A 22671-nucleotide genomic window follows, 5' to 3' on the forward strand; every position below is an offset into this window, starting at 1 on the left:
TAGAAATAATAAAAGAGAATCGAGTAAATATTAGAGTTATGACTTATTCCATTATTAAAATGTTATTATTTAAGTATATAAATTAATTTTTTCTTTAATTTTAGAATTTCATTAATTGTATGTGTTTAAACGATAATATTTTAATAGTAAGAGTACTAATTCATTTATTTTTTTTTTTACTGTTGTCGTCAGAGTTAATGCTACATCAACAAATTTTGTTAATAATTTCACCAGATATTAAAATTGAAATCATGTTAAAATTTGATTTTAAAATTAAAAATTTAAATAATACATACTAGATTTGATAACAATTGCAAAGTTTAGGAATTTTTTAGCAATTAAGCCTTCTTTTTTTTTATAAAATTCTAGAGTATTTGGTATAAATAAATTTTATAATTTTTTTTATTATATTTATTTACAAATTTATATCTTAGTATAAATAAAATTAATTTGGAACCAATAAATTCCAGAAATTTGTCACAACAACTATGAGTTGAATTTGATTTCTAGTGATCATCTATAGTACCGAAGCTCATAAATAAGTATACCTAAGAAGTTTGTAGGGCTTGTTTGACTAAGTTTTTGCTGGTAGCTAATAGCCGGTAAGTGTTGCTGATAGTTGATAGCCGATAGCTATTTGATAATTGTATTTGATAAAATCATCTATAACTGTTGTATTTATATGTTTAATGATCAATATAGACATTAATTTTTAATTATTTTCTTCTCCTTTTAATTAAAGTATTACCCTTTAAAGGAGTTTTATTAAAAATAAATAAATAAATATTATATTTCAATAAGAGATATAAGGAATACTTTAAATGGTAATTTATTTGTTAAAGATAATTCAAATTAAGTTACTATGAATTAAAATTAATACTAAAATATTAAGTAAATAACAAAAAAATTAATTTAATTTATTTATTTTAAAACTAAGAGCTGTTGGTGAAAACTTCAAACTGGAATTGTTATGAAGTGGAGTTGCCTAACAACTACTAGGTGTTGTTTAAAAGAATTAACCAAACACCTTAATAACCAAGCAGGTAAATTAATATTTTCTTAGAATATAGATTTACTAAAAGTAATTTATAAAAAATTAGAAAAATTAAACTATTAAATAATTCAATAATTTTGGGTATCCAACAACAATCTCAAATAGATAATATGAATTTAAAAGGAAATGTATAAGTTCTCCTAATCATTATTTTGTTAATAAACAAAAACATAATCAGCCTCTCCATCTAATTAAGATAATATATTCTCCATTAATTATATTTAGGTATATATTCATTATATGTTTCTAAAAGTGACATATTACGTTTTAATTAAAAGAATAATGTATTTAGAAGGAGACTATCGGGAAGTGTACACAGGTACATGTGGCTCTCATGGATTTGAGAATTCTGTGAAAAGATCTGATAAGATGGAAAATAAATGTCCCAGTACAATACGTAGAAATTTGTTTAGGGCAGTTTCCTGGTGAATTGTTTGTGATAATTGATAACCAAGCACCCATGTGCTCAGTTATCATAACGCACAAAGTTCTAAGTCCAACTAGAAATTTTTGAGATTAAATTATGGTAGACTCTAATTGAATAATCTAATTCGATTCAGGATTCTCTTATACGATAAAAAAAAAAAACACTAATTCTAATAAGATTAAAGGATTTTACATTTATAAAGGCCTACTCTCTGTAAGATTGGAAGACCTTCAGTTTTTTATAAAAAGACTGTGACATAATATGTCAATTATATACTACTTTACACACTCATTATATATTATATAATCATCACACATATACTGACTTGGCCATTAGAGTGAATGATCAGACAACTCTGTCTAGTACTTTCTAACCATTGTTGTAGGTACTCCGAAGCTCAAGTCGGACTTGAAGAAGTTGTTGATAGCTTACATATTTGACAAGTTATCAATTGGTGCCATTTTTCGAAAAATTGAGCAAAAAAGCTTTGTTTTCCTATATAATCAAGCTAAGCTAAATGACATCCAATCAAAATCAGAATGAAGATGTTCTTCTTCCGAAAAGTGGAACTATTGTTCCACCTCAAATTGATCCTTCTAGGATTATACCTCCCCGATATAATCTTCCTTAAATTAATCCACACGAGTTGATCCAGCAACACCGATTATGGCAACATTATTCCAGCTTTGTAGAATTCATTACCTAATAATTTCACTCCAGAATAAATCTTCAGTGGAAATTATATCTAGAGAGGTCCATCTCCATTTGAAGACTTTGCAGTTGTATAGCAAAGAGAGATGGGACAAAGACCTCCAGCACCTTTATCTCAGCTTTCGTTCTATCCTACGCCAATCATACCACAAAGCCAACATCTAGGACTTCCTTAAAGTCCTTGGCAGCTAACACTAGAAGATGATGCCACTATATATAAGGATAAGTGGAAGAGATAAAAAAGTATTGTGAGATTGTACTGGCTCAAACACTTGCGAGACAAGCCACACCTGTAAGCACCAATCAAGCTCTTGCTACATAGATCAGAACATATATTAGTGGAGAGGTATTTATGAAAAATATTATGGCCTCATTAGAATTGAAGGATTTTAGAATCTATGAATTTAATCAAAATCTATAGATTAAAATATATAAATTTTAAAAATTTTATTATTTAAATTAAATATAAAAATAATATATTTTTATTTAAAATTAAGGATAATTTTTTCGATAATATAAATTTATTAGGGATAATATTAAAATAAAAAGGTATTATAGCAATACATCACTGTTTTAAAATAGTGAATTTTAGAACTTTCCACCTCTTATATGGGAATTAAAACTCTAAAATAATGAGCAATTTTGCATGGTGAGGGATTTCATAAATTCATGAATTTATATCATCTTTTTCTTTTCAAACAATAAATTTAAATTAAATCTATAGATTTTATAAAACGCATCATTTAAAATTTTTCAATCCAAACAACCCCTAAATAAAAATCATTACTTTAACTAAATTAACTCCTTATCTTAATTTGTATGAAAATAGAGCTAGATTAATTTTTCTCCGACAAGGAAAGTATTAAATTGTACAAAGCATTTGCTTAATTTTGATGTTTGTACCTTTTTTTTTTTATTAATTCAGATACACAAATTGTCATATGGCAGGATAGAGAAGGGCCAATGAGTACGAATATTAAGGAAATGTTGAACAACGTTGAGTTGTCTGTTTCCTCGTATGATACAGCATGGGCTGCAATGATGCCTACCTTGGATTCTTCAAAACAACCTCTTTTCCCAAAGTGCTTAAATTGGGTGACGGAGAATCAAAAGCCAGATGCATCGTGGGGTCTGTTTCCTATCCTCTATAAAGATGTGATTCCAAATTTATAAATAATGAACTCTCTTTTATTTTAGGTATCAACAAAAATAATAGTTCTTATATTTTTATAGGCTAAATTGTATTTTTTTTCTCTTCTTGATAATATTTCTTTGTAATTCTATTATATTAAAAAAATATTATTTTGGTAATACTAGAAAAAGTAAGTATAATTTTTGCCGAATCTCGTTAAAATTCTAGTATTTCTTTTCTTATTGTATTTAATAACTTATTTGTCAGATAAATTTATAGGTGATATATTGTACCTAAAATTATCTAGAAATTTATTTCTTAATTGTATTTTTCGTATAATTTATTTGATTACAGTGGAAACTAATTTGATTTCTACAGTAGTGTTATAGGCTTCTATGCCTTTTAAGTTAAGAAGATGAGTCAGCATATGTTGCTCCCATGTTTCTTCCTTATTTTTTATTTTAAAAAATTACATAATCAGTAAAAACTACCGCTTTTGGTGGTCCGATAGTATTTTAGAAAAAAATTAAAAATTAGTGCTTTGTATGATAAATTGATAATACTGGTTAAAATTGTTAAAATATTCAAAATGTTAAAAATATAAAAAAATAATATATATATATATATATATATATATATATATATATATATCTTAAAATGAATTGAGAATAGTATCATTAATTTTAAAAATATTAGATATTATAGGCTTATATATAAAAACGTCTTATGCGTATCATGAGTACCAAGATTAAATTGCTATCACCAAAACTACAACAGAGGCAAGTCCGAGTCAAACCTGGATGTTGATTCTTTACTAATATTATTAGAGTAAATATAGTTTAAAAACTAAAATGGAAAGGAGTTTTATTGAATATGAGTAAAAAACAAATTGAAATAAAAATTGAGAACAAAATAATAAACAACTATAATTCAAGAAAAATTGATTCGATTGATTTTTTACATTAGTCATTGATACCCAGAATTTGTATAGTTAACTACTTAGCTAATAATTTACCTCAAATGAGAATAAATCATAACCTTTTCTACACAAGTTAATTTAAATCTAGCATCCAAATTAACTATTATTTCTAATTTACTTGGTATTAAGCAATCCTTATATAATTAGGAATAACATTAAATTCTAGGAGATAACTAAGCCTATTAGTAACCTATCAAATGATGATTAATTAAATTGTCCTAGTTTCTTTTAGATTAACATGTAAACTAATTACTTTTAAGTTAAAGTTTACAATAATTATGAATTTATGATTTTAACAAAGCATTCAATCACTATAGATCTCTAACTGATTGGGCACTTAGTTACACATTTAAGCAATCACAAACAATTATAATAAAGAAATAAAAAATAATTAAAATAATAATAGAGTTTAGATTAAGAACTGTGTCTCACAATGATCAAATCAATATGAATACGTTCCCTTGAATTGAATTAAAGAAGTTAGCAACACAGTGATTATAAAATAACTAAAAGATGAAAAGGAAATAGTTTAGACTATTAGCTATTATTCTAAATGTAAAAGCTGCTACTAAAGATACCAAATCCTAAATTATAACATATATTTATAGGGCAATACAAAAAAAAAATTTAAAAGACAACTCATTAATATTTTTTTTTTCGTTTTTTAATTTGCGGGTTATTTTAGGACCTCTTAGAAATCAAATTTGGGCTTATGTTCTTCATCAAAGTTGCAGTTCTTGAAAAATAGTTTATTTTAGACTTTTGAATCACCTTAATTGGATATCTACAACTTTAAATAAAGTCTAAAAACTGAGACTGATCCAAACAAAAACGGACTGCATAACATCTAACTTTAATCCAAGTTCTCTCATCCTTAGTAACTTGATATGGAGTTAAGTTTTTCATAAGAATTATAGCTTCTGAAGTTCTTTACAAAGTCGACGAAGACCACTTTTTAATTTTAGATTTTTAATATTATAAAAAACCTTAATAAAGCTAATACGAACAAATCTGTATAATGTTGAAATTCACCGATTTCTTCCAATTAAACTAAGTCTCTTTTAAATCATCCATACATACATAAAACAACATAATAAATTCTTTTAAATTTAAAATTAATCTAAAAAACTAAATATAAAGAAAATAAATATATTGATTATTATATAATTATCCACGACAATAAAATTATTTAACAAAATATATATCAGACTAATAAAATCATGTGCAACACGAGTGACGAGCTAATCAAACAGTGCCTTAATTTGGACATGGTTATTCAAAAGTCGGCAAATCACGCTTGTATCCATATACAAATTCTTGTATTCTTCACTATTTACAAAACAAATTTTTCAGAGAATAACTTGTATATATATATATATATATATTAGACACAGAGAGAGAGATTTCATTAATATATTTCATATTTTTTATATAACTAAATTAAAATATAATTAAAATTAAACAATTAAAATAAAATATTATTAAAATTTATGATCAAAACAAAACTAAATACAAAGTAGGATGACAATTTATATCATTTTCCCAACATTATATATATATAGATAACTATTATATCAAATAACTGAAAGATAATTAAAAACATTAATACAAATTCAATGTTAGATTGCTTTCTCGCATGTTTTTCTCTCAAGGACTCTGCTTTCTCTCTTTTCCCACAGGTGCCACGGCCATCTTGGGGCTGTCAGAAACCCTTCTCTATAGTTTGTAAATAATTTTCCTTATTAATAACTTTCACTATTTCTGGGACACAATGATTGGTTCGTTTATAATTGCATCCGCTGCATGAATCATCTTGGTTGGAGATGAATAGCCATCGTCACTCATGTAGAAAAGGTGCAAGATCCTGCTCATCAACCAAAATACATCTTTGCAAGCTTTAGGAACAATGCTTCCCTCTGTTTCCACCACCATTCTTAGCAGCTCTCTTCTATGATACTCGATCATTCGTGTTACCTCTTTTACAGCCTCTTCTTCAGTTATGATACCATTACCATGAATCACTTGTAAAGACACACTGTTCTGTTTACCTTGTGCACCATCACTCTGCGAGTTTATGAAAGTGTAATTAATTAAGCTATATTTGTATATATATACACACATATATCATAAATAAAGTTTCTTTGTACCTTAGCTTGTACACGATCGTTCAGAAGTCGGCAAATCATGCTTGTATGCATATACAGATTTTTGTATTCTTCACTGTTCACAATTTCCTCAGACAATACCTCTAGAAAGTAAAGTGATGAGAAAATGATAGGTCCTGAGCCAGCAGATATGTAACCATTTGATATGTATTCATCCATTGTTGTCACTGTCTTGTTTGTCACCCACTCGGCCTCCTTCAGCACGGACTTCAGATAGATGAGCCACTGCGCACATATCGTCACAATATGTTATCTTCTGCAAATTGATAGATATTTATAATAAAAATATAATATCCAATTTCAGGTTTGTAATTATTTACTGTGTCAACTAGGTGCCTCTTGACGCATCGTCCTTGTTTTCTGTAAGCCTTATCAGCAAGATCATTGATTGTGTCATAGATTGCATGAAAGAGTATCTTTACTTCTTCAGATTTGTAGCCAACAGTTAAGTGCTCATCCCATCTGTGAGGATCATTCGTTTTCGTTCAGAAAAGTAAACTATATGTAGAGTCGATGTTTTAAAAGTTATTACCTTTCAACTAATTCAATTAAATTTGATAATGCTTCCAGAGAACCACCAACTTCAAAGAAATCATCAACCACAGTTAATATGACAGAATTTTGAACCCAAGAAATGCGAGCATCCAAGAAATCGGGTTGAAAAAGGCGGCACGCAATGGCAAAATATGCGTATTTAACCTTCTGCCTTGCATACTTCAGATCACTAAGTCTACGTTCGATGACCCATCTGCATATATTCACAGATATACAATTGATATGAAGCATAATGTTTTCCTTCTGATGAGCAAATAGAAAAAGAAAAACAATGAAATCAGTACCTTTCGAGATCGTCAAGTTCTTTTTGATGCATGAACTGGCAGATATTAAAATCTTGGCATGCAAATGTCAAGAGATACCTCTCATCAACATTGCAAAATCTAGTAAGAAAAGAGATTTTATAAAACAATTATATAAGAACATGAAGTCCATAAATTATCCGCACGAATTAATATTATTACCTGTAAGATGTTTTCGTAAGTGAGACATTATCAACATTGTAACTCTCAATGAATTTTCTGTTCTCAATTCGCTCCAATCTAGCATGAGGGTGTTTCAGTACAAAATCTACCTGAAATAGTCAAGTACAATTAACATTATTTTAACAAAAATAAATAAAAAAGCAATTAAAAACAGTGAAGTTTTTGTTGATCAATACTAAATAGAAGGTACCTCTTCTCGTAAACTTTTGTCTGAAATTACTCCTTTCAATAACTTCTCTTTAAGATAAGTGCTTGTCCAAGCATAAATTCTATCAAGAGTAGGCTCATTCTGGAATATTGCCATCTGTGAAGCCTTAAATAACTCCAGTACACACTTGATGTCTTTTGGATTGTACAAATGTTTTTGTTCCTCAAACTTTGATAAGGCATCTGCATAATAATTGTCAGTAGTTCACAAAATTAAATTTGATTGGTTATACACATATGCAACTTAAAACAGAGCTTAAAAAATTTTCGCACCTGAAGAAATTGCATATCCATTTGTCCGCAAGAGGCGAAATGCCATGGCAGAACATGTAGGGTCTAAAAATATTTCATCACTGCCCTTCATCCAGCATCTGTTCACCAACTTATTTACATATCAATTAGACTATATACAAGCACACAATATTAAGTAATATTCAATAACATTTACAGGATGTGTTAATATGATTACTAATTACCTGTGTAAATCATCCAGTGTTCTTTCTTTATCTTTGCTGATATATCTATCAATTCCTAATTTTTCCAAGATGTCGAGTATGGAAACACGGGTAAAAATATCAAAAGGATAAATTGTAGGAACTGAGAGGAGAAAGAAAAAAAAAAAAAAATCAGTAAAATGCCAGTGTTACATAAGTACTACATATATAGAATAAAAAAGAAGATGTCATATGCATGTTCACCTGCATTTTCGAATCTTTTTGATAGTGAGTTCAAGTAGTCGAAGCATTTTTCATCGCGAAGGTGTATGAAAGCAGCAGCTGTTGAAGATGGTGAATTGAAGAATGATCCATTACTCCTTTGATATTTCATTACATCCTTCCAATCATCTAATCTAGTTAATCCTTCTGCAACATATGCTAGATTGCTTGTACCCTTGAGACTGCATGCACTTGAAGCAATTGATCAATATATATATATGTGCAATATAGTTGAAAAGGGCAATATTTAAATTATACAGTGATCAATTGAATACCTTTCAGTTTCTAAATCTCTCTTGATAAGCATTGCCTCTATTGAAGATGGGTTCAGAGGAAGATTCAAGCCCATGTTGGTGCCACACTCAATCATGCTTGGAAATATCATATTAAACCCAGTTGGCGAATGTTGGCGATCATCAGTTGCAGCCCAAATATTAGACCCGATAAAGTCCAAACCTGTCAGAAATGGAAAATTAATCTTATTAGTTTTACAAAAAGGCAATACATAAAAAAGGAGTTCTCTTTGTTTTTCTTATAGAAATAAAAAGAAATAACGTAAAAATGCCAATAACTAAGACAAAGTGAGATTAAAAAAATTAACAAAAAGTTGCACTTATTTTTACAAGAATTTTAAAAAAGGAAGCATACGTAGTGTAATTTTTCTTTTAACTATTTGAATCTTTGGCTTATCTAAAAAGAATCATCTTATTGAGTTATTGTTATACCACACGAATTAAAGTATTAGATGGTAGCAAAGGATTTGTCTGATTGTTATAATATTCTTAACTATATTCAAGTTGATAAATAAATGATATATATTATTAGTATTAAATAATGATGACAAGTGTCAATCATTTAATGTCTAATTGAAAAATACTTATAATATGAGTCATTCGTATGGTCTATTCGAACAAAATAATCTACTTTCAAACTTATATGCAAATTAAAAAATATAGATTTTTTTTGCCAAATATATATGTATGTCTTGTATTAATTAGTTCGTTCAATATTTTAACTTTTGATTCTAACATGTATTTAAATCTTTATTTCTTTTAATCTTTAAACACATTTAACTTTCAACTTAACTTAAAATATGCCTGAACTTTATTTTAAAAAAATATATATATGCAATATACATGCCAAATCTATATGCAATATAGATTTTAAGTTAATATATATGCAATCTATATGCAATACTTAATACAGATACATTATTAATTTTTGGCAAATATATATTCATTTAATATGTTCATTTAATATTTAAACATTTTTATGCAATATACGTGAACATATTAAATGAACATATATCAAAAATTGTTAAAATATCGCAAAAACACAAGTTCATATATTTGTTAGGTCATATTAAAAGTTAGAGTGATAAACTAACTAAATAACCAAAGTTCAAAGGTATAAATATGCATTTAGTCTTTTTTTTTTAGTTAATATTATTAATTTTTATCAATTTTTTCTAAAATACTTAACTTTCTATTAAAGTTACATTTAAATGTTAAAAATGTGAAAATTAATATTTTAAATGTTAAAAAATGTAAAACATAATATTTTAAATGTTTAAGATGTGAAAATTGATATTTTAAATGTTTAAAATATGGAAAATAATATTTTAAATGTTTGAAATGTGAAAATTAATATTTAAATGTTTAAGATGTAAAAATTAGTTGCATGTGAATATTCATGTTAACTAAGAAAAATATGGTATTTTGATAAATTACTTACTAAATTAATAACCTAAAAAAGAAAAGAAGGCTATAATTTAGGACCAATTAAAAAGAACAGAGGATGTCTTTTGAGACAGGGAGATATAACGTATACATCTATTCCAACTCTTTGTAATGAAGAAGGAAAAGAAATGCTTGTATGGTGAAATATTGCATACCTTTATGTACAAGCTGTTGGCCGACATTCCATCTTTGAAGGGCAAGAACACAAGCCAAAGTGGAAGAAAGTGAGTCTTTAATTAACAATGGATGGTTTAGATCAAGACCCCATGATCCATCTGACTTTTGATTCTCCATCACCCAACTTAAGTACTTTGGGAAAAGAGGTTGTTTTGAAGAATCCAAGGCGGGCACCATTGCAGCCCATGCTGTATCATATGAGGAAACAGATAACTCAACGTTGTTCAACATTTCCTTAATACTCGAACTCATTGGCCCTTCTCTATCCTGCCATTTAACAATTTGTGTATCTGAATTAATAAAAAAACAAGGTTTGAAACTTCAAACTTTAACATTAAAGAATTGATTACTAGTAATCATTAGTACTGAGACAAGGGATGTTCTCCTACTGATGCAGGAATCTTCACTCTTCCATTGACTTGTCCATGAAACATGCCTGCACAGCAACACAAATCAAAAAACACTTTTCAATATTAAAAAATAACAAATTAGAGAAGGAAAACTGCACGTGAATGATTTCAGTAAGATGAACATGGCACTCTTTCTTGAATTTCTTCCCAAAAAGAAGTTCCTTCTCGAACAAATATCAATTAGCAGCAGTGTTTCAATGCAATGGCCAGGTTTACAACTATTACAAATGAGAAACAGAGAAAAAAAAAAAAAAAAAAGAAGAAGAATACCTGTTAGATCTTTGGCCTCCCATTCTTTCCTTTGTGAGGAAATTTTGAGAGTATTTGTGCTAGTCAATAACATCTCTGCTTGCAGCAGAGTGAGTAAGAGGGAGATAAAGAGCTTAATAATACTGATGCAATTGGTTTTCCTCTGCACACTGCATGCATATATATATATATTATTTAAATTTATTTTTCTTATCTTTTGAAAATTAAATTTTTATATTCAAATTCAAAAAGTAAATTTCCTCTAATTAATAATTCTTGTTATAAGGCTGGAGTTAAATGCAGTTGTCTACAGATGAGCAGTCATAATTGAAGTCCTATGGATTCTAGAAAATGGGAGGTTCTTTCAAGTTTCAATCTTGATGGGCCCGATTAATTTTGTGCACCCCACAATTTAAACATATTTTTGTTTATAATTTAGAGAAAATTACATCACATATCTTTTTTTTCTAAAATAAACCTTTTACACGGCATTTCTTTTGGTAACTGTTTGAATCTCAAAAGAATAATTTTTGAAAGCCTAATTACCAAAAAAAATAAAATCTTATACTTCACATTTGATATCAAATCTAATAAATACTTTTTAAAATTTTTAGATTTTAGTATCATATTTTGATATTAATATCAATTTTAACATCAGATAAAATTATTAATTAAATTTATGAAAGTTGGATGAATTTTGACAGCGATTAAGAAAAAGAGAGAGATTAAGTCAGTATTTTTATTACGAAAATATTATCATTTAAACATATAAAATTAATATAACTTTAAAATTTTAAAAAAAATTAATTTTTATATTTAAATGATAATATTTTAATAATAGAATAAGTCCACGGCTCTTTTGTATCAACTTAACTCTTTTTCATTATTGATGAATCAATATTAAAATACATAATTAAAATTAAAAATTTAAATATAAATACAAAATAATTTTCTTTGGCAACTAAGCCTTTTTTGAACAATATGTAAAATGCATTTAATTATGTAAATAACATAGTCAAATACAAATTACAAGACTATTAGTCTTTACACTATTTTCATAAGACGGACGTCATAATCTGTAGCTCTTACATACCTTACCTTAAGAAGTACATCTTTATCTTTGACCGAGCAGCCATGGTTTTTCTGTTTTCTTCTTCAAAGAATAAAAATGCACTATCATTCAACAAGAACATCAGCAGATATAAGAGAAATCTTGACAGACAAGAGAGCCAATTACAAGGGAACTTTAACAGTTGTAAAAGCATTAGCTAGCCAGCTGATCTCATAGCAGCCGGTCCTGTCGACTCTAGGACATGGGAGGTTTTGACTCCGCTCTTCTCAATTGCATTGTTGGGCGCCACTAATTGATTCACTTCTCATCTTAAATTTCAATCTTGATAGGCCTGATCCTCTCTTGTTCCCGAGGGTTCTGTTTTATCTGATAAGTAAAAAAAAAAAAGAAAATTGTGTAGTTTCGGCGTTTTCCAACTTTAGATATGTATTTTTTTTCAGATAAAAATAAATATGTGATTACAAATCGGGATAAAAAAAACATTTCATTTTAAAAAAAATTTGGTTTGCAAAGATCTAGTCTTTTTCATTTCGATTAATCATCATTATTATATACACGCGTTTGATAATATAATTTTAGAGCTTTAACAACTTTTAATTTTGTTATTTGACCGTCACATCATAGTTTAAAAAATTATTAATATTGATGAGATCGATTTGACGGTTAAATAACGAAATTATGAGTTATTAAACTTTAAACTCATATTATTAAACACGAGCAACATGATAATGATGGTTGATCGAAACAAAAATTACTAATTTTTACAAATCCAAATTTTTTAATAATGAAATATTCTTTTTATTACAATTTGTAACCATATATCTCTTTTTATTAAAAATATATATATATATTTAAAATTCTAATGCACTATAAAATACTTTTTTTTTATATATTTATCTTTGTTTTTTTCAATTTTTTCATTATAGTTATCCACAAAAGTTACTCTATGTAATTAGTTATTCATTTTCCCTTTTCTCCTACCGACAACTACTTTGCTATAGACTTCATAAAACTACTGTCATTATAAGCTAATATTAATAGTTTGTAATAAATTATATAGATTTGAATTTGTTTTTATTTATTTATAGTATTAGACATAACATAAAATAAAATTCAGATACAAATCAGACATATAGATGGTATTACAATTCTATAAAATTAAAAAATATCAAAGAAATATGACATATAATTATAAAATCTAAAAAAAAAAATTAGAAAACGTATTTATTTATTGCAATATCAAATGAATATATATTAAATTAATTAAGAAATAATTTTATAAATAAATAAATAAATATAAAAAAAGAAAATTTTAATAGTTTGGATACGATATTGCAAAGTATACTAATAGTTTAATTATTCAATCTCTAGCATTCGGAACATATAATATGGAAAAGCGCCAATTGACATCAATTTTGAAGATAAAATATTAAAATTTAATGAAATTGAGTTGACTTTTTTATTTATATTAAGATAATTATTATGATTAGTTGGGCTATTGAGAAAAAGAAATAATGTAGTTTATATTTTTAATTAGTAATCGCTTCATAACTTATTTTTAATTATTTTATTCAAAAAATTAGTATGTCTAATAATTATTGGGATTAGTGAGTTAAAAAAGAAAAATGTCAAAATTAAATTATTATATTAAAGGTCACTTAATGACTCAGTGAGCATAGTGCGAGTCACATAGTTGGAGCCGAGGACGTTTATGTTAAGAAAAAGTTGAAGATCAATTCTTAATTATTGTTTTATCAAATAATTATATATAAGAATTTTTTTATAATTATATAAAATTCTTGGAGTAATATAATTGATAATCAAGCAACGGGGTTGGTTGAGTCTAAGTCTAAGAATGACCAGACGTCTAAAAAACCAAGTTATATTTGGATTTTACTGAAATAGTATGATCCGACTTAAGATACTACCATACAATCAAGAAAGCTAACCCTAATAGGATTTACTCCTAGTATAACTAAAAGACCTCTATGTCTTATATAAGAGGACTGAACATAGCTTAATAAGTATATATAATCTTCTATGATTAAGATAGTTTTCTATAATCTTATTATCTTAACTGATTAGCTATTAGAGTGAGTGGTCGTGGAATCCCATTCGACACTTTCTAACTCCTTTTGCAGATACTTTGAATCTCAAATTAAACAAGAGACCTTTATTGATAGCTAAGTTCATGGATTAGTTATCGACAACTAATCCTTATGTATTGTTTAGTTAAACATTTACAAGAAAAGAAAAGTAAAAAAAGTTGGTTAATCAAGTTTTAATGTGATGAACTTGTGTTGTGACCAAAGGGATACTCCAGAGACAACAAGATATGTTTTGGTCATAAAAAATAAGATTAAATTTGTGATGATCATTTAAAATTGAAGACCTTGGTTAAAATTTTTATGGTGAGTAAAACGACACTTTTAAGAAAGAAAATTTATAATTTAATGATATAGTAAATGTTATTTATGTGTCTAATCTTTTGGTCAAGGATGCATCCTTTAGGCTTGCTGATTTACCTATTGTTTGGTTTATAATTTTATTTATTGTTGCCCATATGATGTGTCGTTACTATTATTTTAATTATAGATATTTTTAATTCATCATAGACAATTATTTTATTATTTTTAATAGACATGTGGACATGTAAAAAATATAAAGAAAATGATAGTTTAAATATAAATAAGTGCAAAAATATTACTAATTCATTAATTGGACGCTCTTTCCTTTTTTATTTTTCACTTCCTTTCCTTTTTGTTTATTGTTATTATTATTATATTTTTTATTTTAAAAATAATATCTTAATAAAAATAAATAAATAATATTGATTAATTAAACTGAAAAAAATAATATTGTAATAATAAATAGAAAAGAATAAAAGATGAGAAGACAAGGAAAAATAAACTATAGCCAAGATTTATTATCAAAGTCTAGAGGATTTTTAAAGCCTAAAGTTGTATTTGCCTTTGGATTAAGTTAATAGTTTGATTAAATGGTTTCATAATTAGAATAGTGATTTGTCAATTTTTTAAAACAAGTGTTAATTTAACATTGAATGCTTTAGACATGTCTAGATTTTAGATAAGTAACTAATTTGTTATCTAACTTAAATAGCATAGCTGTAATGAAATAAAAAAATAATAATTAAATTAAAATTTAATGTAAGTTCACATAATTGTTCCTAACTATTTGGATCGAATTTTGAGGATGAGGATGATATTGGCTGAATCATTACGAGTAATATTGCAATCGCTTTAGTATTGATTCATTAAATTCGGATTCAGTCCTGAAATCTGTAAAGCACAAAGGTAACTCAACAAATAAATGATAAATAGGTAATTATACCAGGCAACATGTGTTTGAATCTCTAAAACAAATGCATTCCATAGAATGCTTCAGCCTTGAGAATATGTTTGCTTTATTTTATAAATATTTTTGGAAACTTTGTTGTTGATATTCTTAATAATACACTTCCCTTCTCTTGTCAATCATACTTTTATTTGTTTGATTCTCAACTTTAAGACACTAAAGGATCGTTCATTTGTAGAATTCTTTTTTCATTTTTAGTTTTTAATTTTTAAGGAAAATATTTTTTTTATTTTCATAAAATTTTTATAAAATTTGTAAAACATATTATAAAAAAATATTTTATTTTTTATTTAGATAATATTTTAAATGTAAATAGTAAATTTGGAAAAAATGAAGTGAAAATTTTTTATTTATTGTTATGTACTAGGAGCAGGTTCATCAAATATATAACAGATATTCATTCTTATAAAATATATTCATTAAAAAAAATTTATACATGTTAATTTAATATAAAATAAAGAATCAAATAACAAATTAAAAATCACATTTTAAATTTAATAGTAAATTTTATACATTTGTTTCATATAAATCATATGTGTATAAAATGTTTTAAAGGAATATTTCTTATATAAACCAAATAATATATCATTGATAACAAACTTTATATAATTTTAGTTTTTTAATTATAAATTTTAGTTTCATAAAATTTAAAATGTAATATGTTTACTACTGTTTTTGTAAGCAATTTATTTGATTGTATTGAAATATCATTTCAAATGAATATGAATATGTTTACAAAATAATAAAATTTGTAAAAAATTTAAAACTTAAAAGATTAAAATCGAAAGCTAAAAAATTACAAAGATTGTAAATTTAAGAATAGGAGAGTGTATGTGAAATAAGAATAGAAAAAAAAAAAAGTTGATTTTCTTAGTATTGGAGAAGCCAGTTATGTGTTTTGGTTGAAACAAAAGATTGTGTATTGTGCTCACGATTTTCTTTTTTGATCATGGATAAAAATCTTCAATTAAGCTCACTTTTCCTCTAAACGTGCGAGCCACACGTGTTAATGGTCTCAGATATATAATGCTAGATGTACATGGTCCAGAATATAACAATCGAGAATTAAGGCAAAAAAAGAAAGTACCTAGAATATAACCTTAAGAAAATTAAGATGCTCAAGAGTCTGCGACAGGCCTACAAGCAAATTCTAAAATGTAAAAGCAACAACAATTGCAAAGCCGATGACTTTTACATTAATTAACATAATGGAAAAAATGAATATCAGCAATTGATTTTTCAAGACTGTTATGAAGCATAAGAGAAATCAAATACATATTCACAGGTAATATAACAGAAAAAGAGTTATGAAGCATAAGAGGAATCGAATACATATTCACAGGTAACATAACAGAAAAAGAGAGAAAATAGAAAGGCTGCAAGCACCATTATAAAACTACCTATCTGATCAATGGAAAATAATAGAAAAGCAATAGACACTACCACAACTCCAACTCTTTGCACCCATATATGTTGTATGAGGTCATCGGGCTTACATATGATGCCAATTAGAGTAGGAGAAGACTCTCCATGTAAGTATGCACTTTATAATAACTCCTGTAAGGGTAGCCCCCATGACAAATAACTCTATTGGTCTCAGGATCATATGAAGCCAACTCACTGCTTCTTATCTGAAGTAGAACTTCTCCATTCTTTCTGAAACTTAGTACCCTTACTAACCCTCCATAATCTTGCATTCCAAATGTATATTGCTTACTCCAGGATCGACCTTCACCGTGCTTTTTCAACACCCAAATGCAACAACTCTCGTAATAACCAAGACTCCATGAAAAATCATCAGATTTCCATGACAAGTGTTGTAACAGGGCTAGTGATTCACCATAAACTACCAAGGAAAGATGATTTTCATTAACCTGAGCTAAATCATCAGGAAACATCATCTCTCTAAACACTTCATCTCCCAAATCAAACGAAGCTAATGTCAATTTGTCAGGAGATCCTTCCTTGCCTGGAGCGCGGGCAAGCCAATGAAAAACACCATTGGAATAAGCGCGTTTCCTATCGCCAAAACAGAAATTAAGAAGTGTACGATTTTCAACAGTAATGCTCCTCCAAGCAGAAGTGCTAAGATCATAAATCTTGACAATAAGTACTGGGTTCATCTTCTCTGGATGATGCATAATCTTAACGACTTTGTAATCATTTTTCTTGTATTCAAACCCGAAACCAACTATAAATGAACTATCACTTGACAAGATAGTCAAACATTTTCTAATGACAGGATTCCATAAATAAAAGCGAGCATATTGGGAATCTGATAAACATACCAAACCATTACAGGAACTAATAATCTCAAGATATCTTTCCCCTTTGAAAGGGAAATCAAGTTCTTGATAAACCCTGAACGGTTCATCACCACTATCATCATCAATATATAAAATGAATCGCTCTTTACAATCAGGAACGGATTTCTGCTTGACAAGTGCATAGGAGTGTACTCTGTTGTTGCATTCAATGGAATGGTTGATATGAGTGGAAATGAAACTAGAATTTGTGATCAGAGAGTGCCATGACTGGCATACGCACCTGCATTTTAGAAGAGATTTCACTGGCACTCTCTTGAGAATTTCGATCAATATTTCTTGTGGGATATTTTCCAACATGATTCTTTCTTCTCTCTGTTTACTTGTGAGGCTGTTGTTTGAAAGGAAATGGATAAAAACGTTTGATAAGGATTCACATATGAAACAAGAATTGTCCAAGTTTGATATCCTAATCTAGAAGATACTTGGCCTACGATAATTGACAATGCTTTCAATTGGGTAGATAAAGAGCTTTGAAAATCTTGAAAGGAAACAATAAAAACTCGACAAAATCTGTAAAGAGTTAGTTGTCTGCTTATTTTCCACACGGTTGCGTGATTGGACCATACTTGTAATTGTGTCACAATCCTTACTCTATTTTTACTTATTATTTTTTGGTTCTGTCACGATCCTTGTTTCGTAAGAACTCAAGTTCAATTTGGACAAGTAAAATCAGTCGATTTTAAAAGTTTTATTTTAATAGCAATATTTTTTGTTAGTTTTTGTAGTCATAAGACTGTAAAAAGATTTTGTTGAAATGAAACTAAAAGAATAAGTAACAGTGAGATAATAGTAATCATATTGAAGTAAAAATTTAAAATTGAGCGTTAAACTATTGAAGCTATTGGCTTAGATTTGGATATTAATAGATGTGTAAGTTTAATGGGAAAATGAGATTGTTTTTAGAATGATAGTTTAGTTTAGACTTAATTGTTTTAATATATATATAGGGACATTAATGTTATTTTAAAGAGTCTTCTAGCATTTCATGTACTTTTATACCTGTAAGTGTAAGTGGATATATAAAGTAATCTTTAATATACTAAGAGTATTTTATCAAATTCTAACATATTTTTTCCCCATTTTCTCTCTGTTTTTGTTATTATTTAACAGATCACAGATTTTAATGATTAATATAAAAATTAGAAATCTGATAGCTATAATCTAATAAGTGTAAATTAGATTTAAGATGCATAAATTGGACATGGACACCATCCTTCCACTATATCTCTCTCTTCATAGATTTATAGTCATGGAAGTAGAATTGCTATAAATAAATACAAGCCCAAGTAATTCATTCCAAGTAAATTGACTGAAATTAATAACTTGTAAGAAAAACTTTGTTGTTACAAAAAATATTTTTTTAATAGATGACATTGAGTCACTTTCAGTTTTTTTCTTTTTTTTACTAATTAAGTTGTGGCCTAGCAAAAATATTGAAGAAATACATATCTTCATTTCTATTTTCTTTCTTTAATATATAAAATAAAAATAATCAAACCAATAAAAAAATTATATTCTGATGTTGAAATCAGCAATGGACACAAAAGCATGTGTCATTTTTTAAAATAATATATTAGAATGAATATATAAAAGTAATACGTGATTTTATTATTTGATAATTTTTAATATGTAATTTTTTTTAAATAAAAAAAAATATGTGGTTAAAATCGTGATAAAAATAAATACTTCACTATTAATAAATATCAACTGGCAAGAATTAACCATCTTTATTTCGATCAACCATTATAATTATATTTTTCATGTTTAATAATATAGGTCTAGAGCTTAATAATTCAAAGTGTTATTATTTGACCGTTAAACAGATCTCATTGGATCAATGACTTTTTAAATTGTGATCTAGCAGTTAAATATTAAAATTACGACTACTTAAGCTCCAAACTTACATTATTAAACACGGACAATATAATAATGATGCAATCAAAGTAAAAATGGTTAAATCTTTACAAATCGAGACTCTTTAAAGGTGAGATATCTTTTTTTTATCACAATTTGTAAGCACGTAATTCTTTTTATTTGAAAAAAATCACATACTAAAAATTATAAATCAGTACAACCACATGGTATTTTTTATAATTATTTCTAATATATTTTAGTAGTGAGTTAGACCTCTAAGTATCAAAGTGGGCTTAGTTTGGTCATAAAGCCCCTTTTTAACTATGAATTAAAATTCAATTACATTTTAAAAATTTAATTATATTTTTTAAAAGATATTTGAATTCATGAAATTCTTTAATTATTTATATTTTTTCAAATTTATTATAGTTATTATATTTTCTTAGTAAAAAATAAAAAAAAAAAAACAATTAGATACATATATTGGACCGATTTGAACTGCCTGTTCATCTCTCAATTTTAAATTTCTTTATTTTTATTTTATAAATTTTTATCTATTTATTTGAGCTAATCAAATATTTGAATAAGTCCAAGTGACTAGACTTTAGAGAGCAGTTAAATAGGCCCCTACTTTTGAGATATATGTTACTGCCGTCCTGATGTGTTTATATATTCATTAAATAAAGTGAAAGGGATATCTCATTCATTGATTCAGGAAATTATTGTTATATTCTGGAGGTGCAGGGTTTCCTCTAATGATCCTGAAATTAATTTGATTTCTTTCTTCCTTCCTTTTCTTCATTTCTTTCCTACATCCAAACCTTGATTAATCCCGTCTTAAATTGGTTGATAAATTGAAACTGTTGATCAGAGTCAATTCTGAATTTGACGAGGCTGGTTCTTGTCCAATTCACAGTTTGGACCTGCCCTTTGCCTATTTTCAGTTTGTGATATTGATATCTAGCTTCGTAAAGACTTGGAGAATGACTTAGTTAGGACTCTCTAGGATTGTCTTAAAAGAAACAAACTTAATTTCTCTCTGGGCTTAAAGCTTTTCAATAATCCCATATTACACTAAACAACCCAAGCCCATATACAACCATTACACCCAAATAATTTCTTTTTCTAAGCCTATATGACTAGGGGTCGACCATAGCGTCTTGTGGTCCGGTCTAGGTATTACACGTGTGTCAGAATGGTCTAATTTCTTAATAATTAAATTTAATATAGCTGAACAACTATATTAAAATGTCTAGTAAATACTTAATAAACAACAGTTGATAGTTGATTCAGTATTAATCACCTGCTGATTGTATCAGCTCTATTTTAGAATTTTTGTATTAGCTGATAGCTGATTTAATTTTTTATTTACCTCGACACTATTATTTTTATTAAAACTTACTAATAATAACTTATTTTAAGTCGATTTTCTATAATTAAATTTCTATATTTTATAATAAATAACTATTATTTTAAAATTATTCTTAATAGTTAAATATTTATAATTATGGTATTTGAAATTAGAAAGTTTTATTAGTAGAAATTTAATTTAAATTTTATTTTTAAAATAATTTTTATAAATATTTTTAATAATAAATAAATTTGAGCTAAAGAAAATTAATTATGGTCTTTTTAATTATTATAAGCTCTTTTTACTAATTTGTATCATTAAGTATAATATAATAAAATAAAATATATTTAACTATAAATTATACTATCAATGATCATTTAACATACTAACATTAACTTCTAATAAAGTTTTATCAAATAGTTTAATTTATGCTTATAAATTATGAATATTTATGTCCATCATAAAAATGTTTTAATATACATTACAAAAATAATAAATCTAGCTTTCATAAAGAATCAACATAATTTTCACTTGAAATAATATTCCATAGTGATATAAGGAATATATAAAGTTATAACTACTGAATTAATAAGAATAAATTAATGAACATGCAAATCATAAATGATGAACATCCTTTATCAAATGATGAACATCTAAAATTAACGGAATAAAAAGTGAACATCGTTGCAATCAATAATGAATATTGTTACTATAGATGATGAATATTAATGTCCATTATAAAATTGTAACACTTTTAGTTATGAAATTATCGATTACATACGAATGAAATTTTTAATTTGTTAAATATATAAAAAATTTGTTTCATTCATCAATAATATAATTTTTAGTATACAAAGACTTTCTAAAAATTATATTATATTAGTTTCAATAAATAATTGATTTATTTATTTATTGATAGTATATCAATTTTTGGTTTATCCGGAATATTAATTAATAAAAAACTAAAAAAATATTAATAATTATATTAAATTTTAAATTTCGTTTATCTATAATATAAATAAATATTATATTTAATATATTATATATATTAAATCTTGAGACACATAAACTTTTTGTATGTTACTATATTTTAATACATAAATTTTTTTATTTTTACACGTGTACTTATTTTTTATATATAGAATTCAAGTTTATATCTTTTATTAATTTATTGATATTCTTTTATCATTGTACTAATAAAATTTTAAAATAAAAAATTAAGAGAAAAATTAAAAATATTTATTTTTTATTACTTTAAAATATTTAAAAAGTAATAAAAATAAATTCTTTTAATATTTTTAATTTTATTTATAAATTCATTTTATATTATATTTATACTTAAAATTATTATAAAAATCGTACAATATGACAGTAAAAGATTAATTTTTATAAATATAAAAAGATTATTTAATATATAATTCTTAATATAATATTAAATTTTATAATTTACTTTATCATAATTGTTTTTTTTTAAATGAGAGCGCCTAAAAAAGCAGGGACAAAGGTCCCCGCACGTGTAGCCTGGTTCCGTAGATCGCAATACATTATGGTTCTCGGTAACCATGGCATAAATTGCCAATTGACTGTATGGTTCCTGCTGCGCATAAAATATTTAATATTAGTTCTTTTATAGGGCTGCCCTCGAAGGTTGGCTGTCATAATCTCCATTTATATTTCTTATTTTTT

At 26.4% G+C, this 22671-nt stretch overlaps 2 protein-coding genes across 3 annotated transcripts; both read right to left on the bottom strand.

The window, feature by feature from the left end:
• Positions 1–5809: 5809 nt before the first annotated feature.
• On the bottom strand, positions 5810–11178 carry LOC8282984 (ent-kaurene synthase TSP4, chloroplastic). The gene is made up of 14 exons (XM_015723395.3): positions 11028–11178; positions 10737–10783; positions 10326–10614; positions 8707–8887; positions 8414–8613; positions 8192–8312; positions 7989–8086; positions 7699–7898; positions 7488–7597; positions 7308–7406; positions 7001–7216; positions 6789–6930; positions 6451–6693; positions 5810–6367 (listed from the first exon to the last, which is right to left on the bottom strand). Exons 1-14 carry the CDS (start codon positions 11098–11100, stop codon positions 6059–6061), a joined length of 2328 nt encoding a protein of 775 aa, XP_015578881.3. The 5' UTR covers positions 11101–11178; the 3' UTR covers positions 5810–6058.
• A 5481-nt stretch (positions 11179–16659) lies between these two features.
• On the bottom strand, positions 16660–18218 carry LOC8282983 (F-box protein At3g07870). 2 transcript variants are annotated; one of them, XM_048376145.1, is made up of 2 exons: positions 18001–18216; positions 16660–17472 (listed from the first exon to the last, which is right to left on the bottom strand). In XM_048376145.1, the coding sequence occupies exons 1-2, from the start codon at positions 18075–18077 to the stop codon at positions 16962–16964; spliced, it is 588 nt and encodes a 195-aa protein (XP_048232102.1). In that variant the 5' UTR covers positions 18078–18216; the 3' UTR covers positions 16660–16961. The 2 variants fall into 2 exon arrangements, with proteins under 2 accessions (XP_048232102.1, XP_002525835.2); XM_002525789.4 differs by having other exon boundaries at positions 16660–18218.
• Positions 18219–22671: the final 4453 nt, after the last annotated feature.

This window comes from Ricinus communis, chromosome 6 (assembly GCF_019578655.1).
Source record: "Ricinus communis isolate WT05 ecotype wild-type chromosome 6, ASM1957865v1, whole genome shotgun sequence".
NCBI lineage: Eukaryota > Viridiplantae > Streptophyta > Magnoliopsida > Malpighiales > Euphorbiaceae > Ricinus > Ricinus communis.

What these genes read in the sequence shown, in the direction of transcription:
- LOC8282984 (XM_015723395.3), bottom strand. Translation starts at nt 11,100, where the DNA reads ATGTTATTGACTAGCACAAATACTCTCAAAATTTCCTCACAAAGGAAA. An exon ending in GAGTGAAGATTCCTGCATCA is followed by an intron (nt 10,615 to 10,736) that starts GTAGGAGAACAT and finishes GTTAAATGGCAG; the next exon opens with GATAGAGAAGGGCCAATGAG. An exon ending in CCAACAGCTTGTACATAAAG is followed by an intron (nt 8,888 to 10,325) that starts GTATGCAATATT and finishes CATTTCTGACAG; the next exon opens with GTTTGGACTTTATCGGGTCT.
- LOC8282983 (XM_002525789.4), bottom strand. Translation starts at nt 18,077, where the DNA reads ATGTTGGAAAATATCCCACAAGAAATATTGATCGAAATTCTCAAGAGA.